The 12,543-nt window shown below is 37.7% G+C and overlaps 2 protein-coding genes across 3 annotated transcripts in view; one reads left to right on the forward strand and one right to left on the reverse strand.

Annotated features, from left to right (window-relative positions):
• Positions 1 to 12,543, forward strand: part of LOC125148039 (cytochrome P450 2C41-like) — a 75,379-nt gene that overhangs the window by 41,292 nt on the left and 21,544 nt on the right. For both annotated transcript variants that reach the window (XR_007145394.1, XR_007145395.1), the window contains one exon: positions 6,085 to 6,147. The gene's annotated coding sequence lies outside the window, so the exon portion shown is untranslated. The remainder of the gene's footprint in view (positions 1 to 6,084; positions 6,148 to 12,543) is intronic.
• LOC125148038 (cytochrome P450 2C21-like) overlaps positions 10,277 to 12,543 on the reverse strand; it is a 29,598-nt gene continuing 27,331 nt past the window's right edge. The window contains 1 exon segment of the mRNA XM_047825687.1: positions 10,277 to 10,881. Within this exon segment, the coding sequence (XP_047681643.1) occupies positions 10,700 to 10,881 (182 nt within the window). The 3' untranslated portion in view covers positions 10,277 to 10,699.

Genomic DNA, 12,543 nt, shown 5'->3' on the forward strand with positions numbered 1-12,543 from the left:
TAAGAAGACCTTCAAAGAGGGTTTTAGGATATAAGAAAGTTCCTCAACTCCTGCGAGAAGTACTCATATATCTTTTTTTTTTTTCTATAAGGAAAAAAATGCCCAAATTTCAGTAAGGCTGTTAAAAAAAAATCCACAGGCCTAAAATGATGTCATTTAGGCTGAAGTCCCAAACTGGGGCTTAATACATAATCTAACTGCAACTTCAACCTTTGCCAGAAACATAGTGTTAGTCCAGAATTTTTCATTCAGCACCAATGAATCTGCCACCTGGGTCCTCTCCACTCCCCCAAAGAAAGATGAGTCAATCTGTATGAAAAGACAACTTGCTTTTCTCTCTAGGAAGCAGCCACGTCTTGAAACAATCCTTTTGCTAATAACTCTCTTGCCCTACCCTCTTATAAATACCTTCTCTTTTGTATATCTTCTTAGAGCCCCCTCTATTTGCTAGATGGGATGCTGCCTGATTCAGGAATCAGATCTTCAAATTTACTTGGTTGAATTTTGTTTTTTAACAAGGCTTATTTAAACTGATCTTATTTGAAGTGTTTCTTTAAAAAGAAACAGAAGCAAATCACACCCAAACTTCCCAGTGATTATTTTCCCTAAGATTATTAGACTTAGGCTACCCATATCTTATTTTTGTGTTGTATAAATATAATAGCATTTGATGGTGGAAGTATGAGACTAATCTCATGGTAACTAGGTAGACTTCCAAAAGTAGAAGGCTTCCTTCAATCGTTTAAAAAGATAATTTCATTAATGATAATTTTAAACCTCGAAGATTTGTGTTTGCAAAGAGCCAATTTCATCATTGAAGAATGTCTACTTCTATGAAGTTCTTAAAAGAGGTAAAAAACTAATTGCTAGAACAGTGGTTGCTTCTGAGGATGGGGATTGCCAGCAAGAGGTGGGAAGGAATTTTCCAGGGGGATGGGATTGTTCTGTGTCTTGATACGATGTGGTTACTCAGCTACTGGTGGTTGTCCAAACTGTATAAGCCATAAACCCAGATCTTACCAGAAGGCCCCAGTCCCCGACACACCCTCCCCCCTGCAATTGAGCAAGATGTTTAAGGCCATTTCAAAAAGGGAAGATGTTTCAAGTATCTGAAAGTAAGCCTTTTCTCCTATTCTGATCTTGTCTGATCATATGTTTATACTTGTCCTTTTGAGACAGAGAGGGTGAAGGGACTCCATGAAAAAAACCCATTCTTTTTCCTTGCTTTTCCTGCTTCTTTTCTTACTGGGACCTGCACCCCCACCTTACACATGCCTTAACGTATGTCCTCCTTACGGGGGTTAATGATTTCTTTGGAGTCTTCCAGCACAATAGGTAGCATCTAAGGAGTGACCAGGCAGGCTCATCATAAATGTTCTCCAAGACCACTGATTCCAAACACCTTGACGCCAAGACCCTGGGCTTCAGGGAACAAGTGACTTATGAAGGACACCTATCCTTGTTCCGCCCGGTTCCTGGATGCCTGGGGATGTGTGTACCACACCACAGTTGTCAGTGAAAATCCCAGACACCAAGCAAAGACAAGACTCCCTCCTTTCCTTCCTGAGTCTCCCGGACACTCAGTCTGTATCTGCTCTATGTTTTCAGTAAACTCTGCTTCCACCTCCTGTTGCCTCACGTTTGATTTCCAATCTATGTGAAGCCAAGGGCCTTCTTGGCTAGTCTTGCAGGACCCCCTCTGGGTCTCTGGACCCAGCCTGCTTATATTACTTTCAAGGTACAGCTGGGCTTCATGTTTTGCATTCTGATTACAGTGTTAATCTTGATAAAAATGATTTCTGATGCTAAATAATAACATATTTAAGACCAGACTGGTAAGTGCATATGCAGAAACTCTCCAGGCTTTAAAAAATCAAACCATTGTTTCCAAATAACTTGTGTTATTTTGTTTTCTTTTTTGCTAAACTAATACATGTTCCCAGGGTGCCTGGCTGGCTCAGTTGGTAGAGCATGGGACTCTTGATCTCAGAGTTGTGAGTTCGAGCCCATGCTGGGTGTAGAGATTACTTTAAAAAATAAATTAAACTAATACATGTTCTGTGTTGTATGTGTCAAAACATCAGATACCTAAGAGAAATCATGCAATTTCACCACCCAGTAACTACTTTTAAAAATTGGGAAAATCCCTTCCAGTACTGTTTTCTTTAAAATGGAAGCTGTCTATACATTCTCTTACAACAAGCCTTTCTGGCTTGGTACATTCTGAACGTTTTGTGGCCAAGACAGTGCCCTGAGTAGAAAAGCAGTGAAGTCACACAGGGACCTGCTGGGAAAGGAGTGGGAAGACAGGACTGACCCTATAGCATTTTGCCATCACTCTGCCTCTCCTGGTTACCGTCTGCTTCTGCAGAGAGGCTTGTGTCTCCAGAGATGGGCAACCGGGGGTCTGGTAGTCATGGAGGAAAAGTCACTTTTCTTTCATGGAATCCTGGCTGCGCTGACCTACAAGAAACAAAAAGGAGCACACAGACTTGCTTCTAGCGTGTTTTAGCCAGATTTCAAACACTTAAAGTTTTTGCCAGGGAGATATGAAGCTTGAGTCACAAGCTGTTATAATCATCCAATGGGCAATGTTGTTTTTCTACCAGCATTTTGTGTACTATCCTATTTCAGAAAATTTTTGTTCAAGGCCAGCTTGCAGACAACAAAATTCTAAAGCCATAGTATGATCATAAATATTTGTGTAGTGCTACTGTGTGCCAGGCATTGTTCCAAGCACTTTATCTACACAAAATCTTTCAATATGATATTGTTCCAAGGCCATCTGTGAAGGATATTTCCATGTCAGAGTTCAAGTTACCAATCCAATATGCCTTGTTTTTCCTTTAAAAAAATCAAAGCATATCAAATAACAGCATAATGATTCTCTAATAGCTGCTTTTATATTTCTGTATTTTAGGAAACGATCTAGATTGGTGCTGTCTTTTGCCAGATTTCTACTGTGACCAATTACTTTCTGAGTTTTGTTTATTTTGTCTTCTATGAATCTGTCCTTAGCTCTTATTTCTTTTAAAGAAACTGTCTTGGCACTGTATAACTGGTCAACTGCTCTGTTTAGGCCTCCCGCTAAGTTGGCTCTCTGCACCCACTGTCCCCTCCCAGCACCGTGACCTGTGATTACTGTGCCTGCAACCATCTCACTGGCCTGGGCTGAGCTCCAACCACAGCCACTGAGGGGTCCAATGATCAGCTTGGCTTCTGAAGTGTCTCTCAGCCCTTTAATTTTTCACTTGACAATGAAGGAAAACCATTTCTTGGTGACTTCAGTCTTTCTCTTCAAAGAATATAAAAACTCTGCTCCAAACTTAGAATTAATAATATTTCAGTTAAGAAGGAACTTTATTTAGGAGTTGACTGACTCAAAAGATTTCCTATTATTGATAGCAGTGGTTCAATAAATACAAACATTTTATTGATTAATTTTAACCATCTCATTGCATAAACTTTGCCTCAAGTGAATGACGTGAAATCAATGGGAGCCCTCTCACCGTGCAAGCTGGAGGATATCCTCAAAAGGTAGTACTGAAATTTATACTGAAAATGATTATATATGGCAATATGCTTGAAGACTACAAAAAGCAACATGATTTCCCCATTAAAACTGAAGTTTGAGGGGCATCTGGCTGTCTTCGTCAGTAGGGCATGTGACTTTAATCTCAAGGTCATGAGTTCAAGCCCTACATTGGATGTACTTAAAAAAAAAATGATCTTCGGGGTTCTAAATATGATTTCAAGCAGTACAGGGCAAAATTTCAATTTATTTTGCCTGTTAATAATTGAAATTAAGTTGAAAATTATTCTATAATTTATCTTTGCAATGTCTTATAGTTTTCTATATAAATGTGTTTCACATCATTTCTTAATTCTAAATCTTTTATTATTTCTGATGCTATTGGTGGATGGATTTTTTTTGAAATGTCATTTTCTGATAGTTTGTTACTGGTACATAGAACACTTGATTTTGTTCTTGAGTTTTGGACATTGGCCTTATATCTTGCTAAATTTATTAGTTTCAGGGGCTTTTTTTGTGGATTCTTTGGTGTTTTCTGCCTACAGCATCATATCATCTACAAATAATGACAATTGTACTTCTTTCCCCCAGCTGAAATGCTTTCTATTTTTTCCTTGTCTTAATAAACTGATTAGAATGTCCAGTACAACGTTAAATAAAAATGGTGAGACTGGATGTCTTTTCTCCATTCCTAATCTTTGGTAGAAAACTTCAGCCTTTCCTTATTTTATATGTTATTAGCTGTAGGTTTTTCATGGATGCCCTTTATCAGGTTGAGAAAGTTTCCTTCCTAGTTAGCTAAGAGTTTTAATCATGTGTCAAACAACAAAATTCAATTGAGTAATTTAAAATATCAAATTGGCTTTATCAAACTATTCATGATAAGGCAACATCCTATCCAGCAAATGGAAAGGAGCTCCATGGAGCCCAAGAAAAGGAAAGATTTATAAAGGCAGAGAGGAGGCTGGAAAAAATGCATTATTTTAGGTAGCGTAACCCTCCTAAGCGGGAACAGAAGTGGTCTATCCGTAAATGTCCTAGTGCTGACTAGTGAATTTTATGTTGACTGGTTAAAGATTACATTCCTAGGTGGGTTGAAACTGCAGTTAGGCTAGGCATTATGTCTTGGGGTGCTGATGTGGGACCTTAATATAAGTGACTCTTTTGGGGGGCCCGTGGTTTTCTTTTTAACACAGGAAAGGCTATTAGGCTTTGTTAAATGCTTTTTCTGTATCCAATGAAAAAAATACATAGTTTTCTCCTTTATTAATATTATGAATTATACTGATTGATTTTCAGATGTTAAACCAACCATACATGCTGAAGATAAACTCCACTTCGTCATGACATATGATACCTTTAGTGTAATACTGAATTCAATTTGTTAATGTTTTGTTAAGTCTTTTTGCATCTATGTTTATGAACGTTAGTGATCTGTAGTTCTTTTGCCTTGTGATGTCTTTAGTTCTGAAATCAGGGTATTACTGGCCTCATAAAATGAGTTCAGAAGTGTCTTTACTTTTCTGAATGATTTTGTGTAGTATTGATATGTTGTTGTTGTTGTTGTTGTTGTTTTCCTTTTTCCTTTAATTGTTGGTAGAATTAACCAATGAAGCCATATGAGCCTGGAGTTTCCTTTGCTGGAAAGTTTTTAATTACTAACACAACTTTTAAAATTTATGTAGGGCTGCTCAAGCTTACCATTTCTTGTTGGGTTAGATATGGGATTTTGTGTCTTTTTTTTTCTTTTAATTTTTTTAATTTTAGAAAGACAGCATGAGCAGGGGAGGGGCAGAGAGAGGGGGAGAGAAAGAATCTTAAGAAGGATGCACTCTCAGTGCAGAGCCCAACATGGGGCTCAATCCCATGACCCTGGGATCATGACCTGAGCTGAAGTCAAGAATTGGATGCTTAACCAACTGAGCCACCAAGGTGCCCATGCATGGATCTTGTGTCTTTTAAGGAATTTGTCCATCTTACATGGGTTGACAAAGGTGTTTATAATCTCTTATTCTTTAATACTCTGAAGGCACGATAGTGATGTCCCTTCTTTTATTACTGATATCAGTACAATGTATGTTTTCCATTTTTTTTGTAGCTAGAGGTTTATAAATTTTATTAATTTTTTTAAAAAGCGTCAATTTCTGCTTTTATTAGTTTTTCTCTTCTGCTTTTCTCTCTCTTTTCAAAAGAGAGAGAAATGTATTTATTTTGAGACTGATTGCATGTGCACTCATGTACCCACACACAAGCAGGGTAGGGGCAGAGAGGGGGAGAGAGAGAATGCCAAACAGGCTCCTCACTGTCAATGCAGGGTCCAATGTGGGGCTCCATCCCATGAACTGTGAGATCATGACCTGAGCTGAAATCAAGAGTTGGACACTTAACCAACTGAGCTACACAGGTGCTCCTCTTTTTTATTTCATTCATTTCTGCTTTTATATCTTATTTCCACCTTCCTGCTTGCTTTGAATTTAATGTTCTCTCTTATATTTTATTAAAGTGGGAGATGATATCATTGACTTGGGACTTTTCTTCTTTTTCTATTTTAGGTATTCTAAGGCTTTAAGTTTTCCTCTAAGTGTCCTGTGTTGGATGTATCCCCATAAATTCTGGTAAGTTGTATTTTCATTATTATTCAATTAAAAATATTTTTCTTGTGACTTATTCTTTCACCCAATGATGACTTAGAAAGTGTGTGGTTTAATTTTCATATATTTGGGGTTTTCTTGTTATCTGATATTTTTAAAATTACTACTAAAGTTTACTTAGTATGGTTTTCTTTCAATTTGCATTCATTAGTTTATTATCTTGCAAACTAGTAATTCAGGTCATTTATTTTAAGGCACAGTTAAAATTTTCTGCTCTGAGTTACAGAGTAAAAAAAAAAAAATCTGCCGTTTTAAGTGTTAGAAGTTCAAGTTTTCTTTTCTAGAGATTTTCTTTTTTTTAATTTTTTTTAATGTTTTATTTATTTTTGAGACAGAGAGAGACAGAACATGAACGGGGGAGGGTCAGAAAGAGAGGGAGACACAGAATCTGAAGCAGGCTCCAGGCTCTGAGCTGTCAGCACAGAGCCCGATGCAGGGCTCGAACTCACGGACCGTGAGATCATGACCTGAGCCGAAGTCGGACGCTTAACCGACTGAGCCACCCAGGCGCCCCATCTAGAGATTTTCTTTTGTTTTGAATTTATATAAATGTTTATTAACCTTTATAGTCAAGTTAAAAAAGAGCTCTGTTGAATTTAGGAAAATTTATAATCTAATTCATTAGTTATTTAATTTGGAGATAAGTCAAGGTAAACTAATTTGTTGAGAAAACATTTCATAGTCAGAACATGGAAAAATTCTATCAAACTCTCTTGAGCAAGCTAGGGAATCTATTTGGAGTTCATAGCCAGGTTTCTATTTCTTTATTTGCTCTTTGTTTTCTGCAGTAATTGTGTGGTCAGACTATGGCTTAAGCTAAAGATTTAACTTTAAAGTCCTTCCTGGGGGTCGGCAGCGGGGGGTGAGGGGGTTGCCTGGGTGGCTTTGTTGGTTAAGCACCTCACTTTGGCTCAGGTCATGATCTTAAGATTTGTGAGTTCAAACCCCACATCTGCTCAGCCTCCACCGTCAGCACAGAGCCTGCCTCAGATCCTTTGTCCTCCTCTCTCTCTGCCCCTCCCCTGCTTGTACTCTCTCTCTCTCAAAAATAAATCTTTAAAAAAAAATGTAAAGTACTTGCTGGGACAGGGCAATCTCCTTTATATTTTGACCTAGCTCATTTATACCATTCTGTGTGGCTATTTTATTTCTTTTGAGATGAAAGAGAAAAAATTACATACGCAGAACACTTCAGATTTCTCATGTATTTACCAACAGGAGGACACGAAGCTCCTGATGAGCTAGAAGCATTAATTCCCAGTACAACATGCATTTATATAGTTTATACAATTGTTGTAAATACTAAGAAACCCTTTCTGGAAAGTCCTTTATCTTTGCTTAAAGCCATATAAAATCAGTATAAAGTTTTTTTCTTTAATTTTTATATAAGGAATTTTTTCTAGCCTTGAGATCAGACATATAACATTGTATAAACATAAGGTGTACAGCATAATGATTTATGTATATATTACAGATTACCACAATAAGGTTATTTAACACAAGCCTCCCTCCATAGGTACAATTTTTTTGCATATGGTGAGAACTTTTAAAATCTATTCTCTTAGCAACTTTCAACAATATGATATAGTTTTGTTAACTATAGTCACCATGCTATACATTACATCCCCACAACTTACTCATCTTACAACTGGAAGCTTGTACCATTTGACCATGTTAACTCATTTACCCCACCACCCACCCCTGGCAACCACTAATCTGTTCTCTGTGTCTATCCAGTTTTTTAGATTCCATATATAAGTGAGATCATACAGTATTTGTCTTTCTCTGACTTCGTTTAGCATAACGTGTTGAAGATCCAACCATGTTGTTGCAAATGGCAGATTTTTTTTTTATGGCTGAATAATACTCCATTGTATATACAATTGACCTGTGACCAGCAGAGATTTGAAATAAATATATAGTACTGTGTATTTATTTTTAAAAATTTTTAATAAAAATATACAGTACTGTAAATATATTTTCTCATGATTTTCTTAATATTTTTCCCTAGCTTTGCTTTATTATAGAATACACTACCTAATATACAAAATATGTGTTAATCAACTGTTTATGTTATCAGTAAGGCTTCTGGTGAACAGTAGGCTTTAGTAGTTAAGTTTTGAGGGAGTCAAAAGTTATACACAGAGGAAGCTTTAGTGTTTTCTCTGTATAGTATCACATCATCTGCAAATAGTGACAATTTTATTTCCTTACCAATTTGGATGTGTTTTCTTTTCTTCCCCTGCCACCCCGTTTTTTCCTTTTTCTTATCTGAATGCTGTGCTTAGCACTTCTAGTACTATGTTGAATAAAAGTGGTGAGAGTGGGCACCTTTGTTTCCTTAGAGGAAAAGCTCTAAGTTTTTCACCGTTGAGGTTGATGTTAGCTGTGGGTTTGTCAGATATGGTCTTTGTTATGTTGTGGTATGTTCCCTCTGAGCCCACTTTGTTGAGAGCTTTTATCATGAATGGATGTTGAATTTTGTCAAATACTTTTTCCGAAGTTATTGAGATCATGTGATTTTTTTTTTTTTTATCCTTCACTTATTTTTTGGAATAGTTTAAGGGGAATATGTTTTAGGTCTTCTTCTTTTAAATGTTTGGTAGAATTCACTAGTGAAGCCATCTGGTCCTGGACTTGTTTTTATTGGGAGTTTTTAATTACTGATTAAATTTCCTTACTAGTAATCAGCCTGTTTAGCTTCAGGCTTTTGTTTTTAAGATTTTATTTTTCAGTAATCTCCATACCCATCGTGGGGCTCAAACTCACAACCCTGAGATCAGGAGTTGCATGCTTTTCCGACTGAGCCAGCCAGGCGTCCCCAGGTTTATTCTTGATCCTTGCATGCAGCTCCCCCAAGACTTTCAGGCTTCAGCTCAAGTGGAGGTGTTTACTTGGTCCTTCTTACTTGGCCAGCTCTGATCTCTATTCTTTTTCTTCTACTCCGGAGAATCTGCAAAAATTCTTTTCAGATTCTAAGGCTCTTAAATATTTTATAGTTAGCCTTTCAGCTTCTCAGCACCTGATTTCAAATCAGAAATCACCTCAAGAATAAAATCATACAAGTATCAGATTTCCCAAGCCCTCTGTTATCTTGTCCCCACAAATCCTCACAGCTTTCATCTTTTTCCCATGCTGACAAATTTATATGCACGTGTGTGTGTGGTAAGTCAGAAAGAGAGACAGAGAGACCAAGACCTAGATATATAGATGTTATTTATTTCTGGAAATTCCTGGTCATTGCAATGAAATATTTACAGGTGATAGGATTTCCTACTTGAAAATCTATGAAGTTTTAGTTAAAAATTACTAAATCTACCAAAGAATTCAATCCTCAATATTATACAAGGATTTGGTCAAATAGTGTTTTGATTATATACTCATGATAGAAAAGTAAACAGACACATAATTTTTGTCTTATGCTTCAGTATGTATGAAAAATAAAAGTGCACATGTATGTGCAGCCACTTCACATTTATTCCTGAATAATGAAAGACACATATAGCAGCATTTTTATATCAACAAAAATTCAAAAATAAATACCCTTGAATAAGGAGATAATTTTAAAAATTATAGCCATACAACAGGGTATTTTTTTTATATGACTTGTAAAAATATGTCACCAGCAAATCATAGGTATATTATAAATATATGTGTATACACACATACATAAAAACCCATATTTCTGATATGTGTATTCAAATATAACCATACATACACATCACCTTGCCCTATTCTTTGCCTTACTATGTCTGTGTATGTGTGTGTCTCCATTTGTGTGTTTAACCAGTAGGGGAAAACAGGAAGGGCATCCTTGGACAGAGCAGCAAATTCAAGTTTTATCTCATGTTATTGCCTCTGGCTAGAATGATCTTCTGTTTTCTCCCTGCATGTATATATTTATACATACATGTATACACAAACATGCATCACACACGATTTTTTTTTTAATTTTATTTTGAGAGAGATTGAGCACAAACAGGCAAGGGGCAGAGAGAGAGAATCCCAAGCAGGCTCCAAGCTCAGCACAGAGCCCGACATGGAGCTCGATCTCATGACTGCAAGATCATGGCTTAAGCTGAAATCAAGTGGGATGCTTAACCAACTAAGCCACCCAGGTGCCCCCCCCCCAAGTTATTTTTTAATAATTATTGGGAAAAAAACAAATTGTACATGCCAAACTATCAAGAGATTATTCCCCTGGAGAGCTAACTGGAGTAAGAGACGAGCAAATTTTATATATTTAAAAAACTTTTTTAACTCAGGATAATTTTTAATATTCAATATGACATTTGAAGTCTCTTACATTTGGTATACACTGCAGATGAGATACAGCTTAAGATCTCACAATTACAAAAAGAATTTTATTGGAAAGTGAGTTTTTGTTCCATGTGGGGAAATCTGAACTGAATCTGAAAGGATGAGGAAAATTAGAAGAGACAGGGTCAGGAATGTCATACAGCTAACACACAGGACAGAAAGCATCTGGCTTGTTCACATGAGGCCTGACCTTTCTTCAGACTGGAATGAAGCACAGCTTATATACGGGCGGTGCAGCACCCACCCCACTGACAATTGGGGCAGTTTCAAGGTCCTTTGGATCAACCACAGATTTCAACGTAAAATGCTGTAAAATGTTGGTCAGTAGTAAAAACAGCTCCATGCGGGCCAGGCCTTCTCCAATACAAACTCTCTTTCCTAAAAATGACACATAAATTAAATACTCATTTAATTTTTTTTCTGAGTTAGCACACAGGGAAGAAAATAAATATATTAATAGACTAACCTATGCCTTCTTTTGTCTACACTGAAACCTGGTTACCTTCATTTCCTCAGTACGTTTCTGTGGGCATGTGTAAAGGGCAAGATGGGCCACTTTGGCATAAAAATTATTTTTAGTTAAAAGCAATCAAAACCCAGCAGATTCAAGAAAAGCTCCTTACCTCTCCCTCAACTTCCAGCTTATACCAACAAGAGAGCAATTAACAGAGATTCTTCTTTACCTAAGAAACTTCTCTGCGTAACAGGGAGACCTTTGTTTTTGAAACATCTCTCTCACCTTCCCGCTAACGGTGTTCCTTCCCTGTGAATCCCCAGACCACTTCCCCTCTCCTTAGCTCAGGACGTCATAGAAACCTCATGTTGCCTGACTGTATTTGAAATTTCATGTCTGGGGGCGCCTGGGTGGCGCAGTCGGTTGAGCGTCCGACTTCAACCAGGTCACGATCTCACGGTCCGTGAGTTCAAGCCCTGCGTCAGGCTCTGGGCTGATGGCTCAGAGCCTGGAGCCTGTTTCCGATTCTGTGTCTCCCTCTCTCTCTGCCCCTCCCCCGTTCATGCTCTGTCTCTCTCTGTCCCAAAAATAAATAAATGTTGAAAAAAAATTAAAAAAAAAAAAAAAGAAATTTCATGTCTGTGGATTCCCCATATCTATGAAACTAAATTTGATTTTCTCCTCTTAATCTGTCTCATGTCAATTTCACTTTTTAGTCTAGCTGGGAAGGACCTTGAAAGGCAGAGGAAAATTTTTCATCCTGGACACCTGGCCTAGTTGGTAGTACACTTTAACACACTGGATGCTGCTTGTCACAAACATAGCTGTGGCTGGGAGATCCTTGGGATATCTGACCTAGAGCCGACAGAAGGTAAGATTTCCTACCATGTCAGTATCCTGGAATCTGAGGAGTCTGATAGAGCAAGAACGGTGAGAGTCATTCTCTCTTTCTAAATTCAGATTAGCAGGAGAAAATACTTGTGTAACTAGGTCCTTGGGCTTAGCAACTCTTGGTAAATTTGGTAGAGCACTCTTTTGGAGGAAATAGATTAACCAGAGATAGTCTTTGTTTTCCTTGTTTCTTTTATGTTGTCATAATAAGGAATTAGCATAGGGCAGAAAGCAGGCATAGGCCCTATAAGCCTGCTGCTGTTTAAAGGACATCTTGGAAACCAAAGCTGCAAAACTGGTGGGTGCGGGTCGAACACTTAAAAGCTGTTAGAGCACTTGCCACCTTAAGAAGGTTCCTGTGATAGGATAAATTGGTCACAGAACAGGTTAGATTAACACTTGGCCACCTGCCAAACTCATGGAAACAGCTGTGTAATGAGGTACACTTGAAAACAACACACAATCCCCAACTCTGTGGCACATTCCTCTTAGGAATGAGTGTGGCTCCAAGACACCCAAGATTTAGCTGAAAGAAAAACCAGATAGGGTTTTTCCCTTTGTCTTGTTCATAGAACAAGCTCCTAAGAGCTTGGCTTTGTGAGCAGTGATAATATGCTCTTTGGTCTCCACCATCTGGAGGAGATACACCTATCTGGGTGCACCTTAATGTCCAATTGAAAGGAAGAGGGATATGA

This window comes from Prionailurus viverrinus, chromosome D2 (assembly GCF_022837055.1).
Source record: "Prionailurus viverrinus isolate Anna chromosome D2, UM_Priviv_1.0, whole genome shotgun sequence".
Taxonomy (NCBI): domain Eukaryota; kingdom Metazoa; phylum Chordata; class Mammalia; order Carnivora; family Felidae; genus Prionailurus; species Prionailurus viverrinus.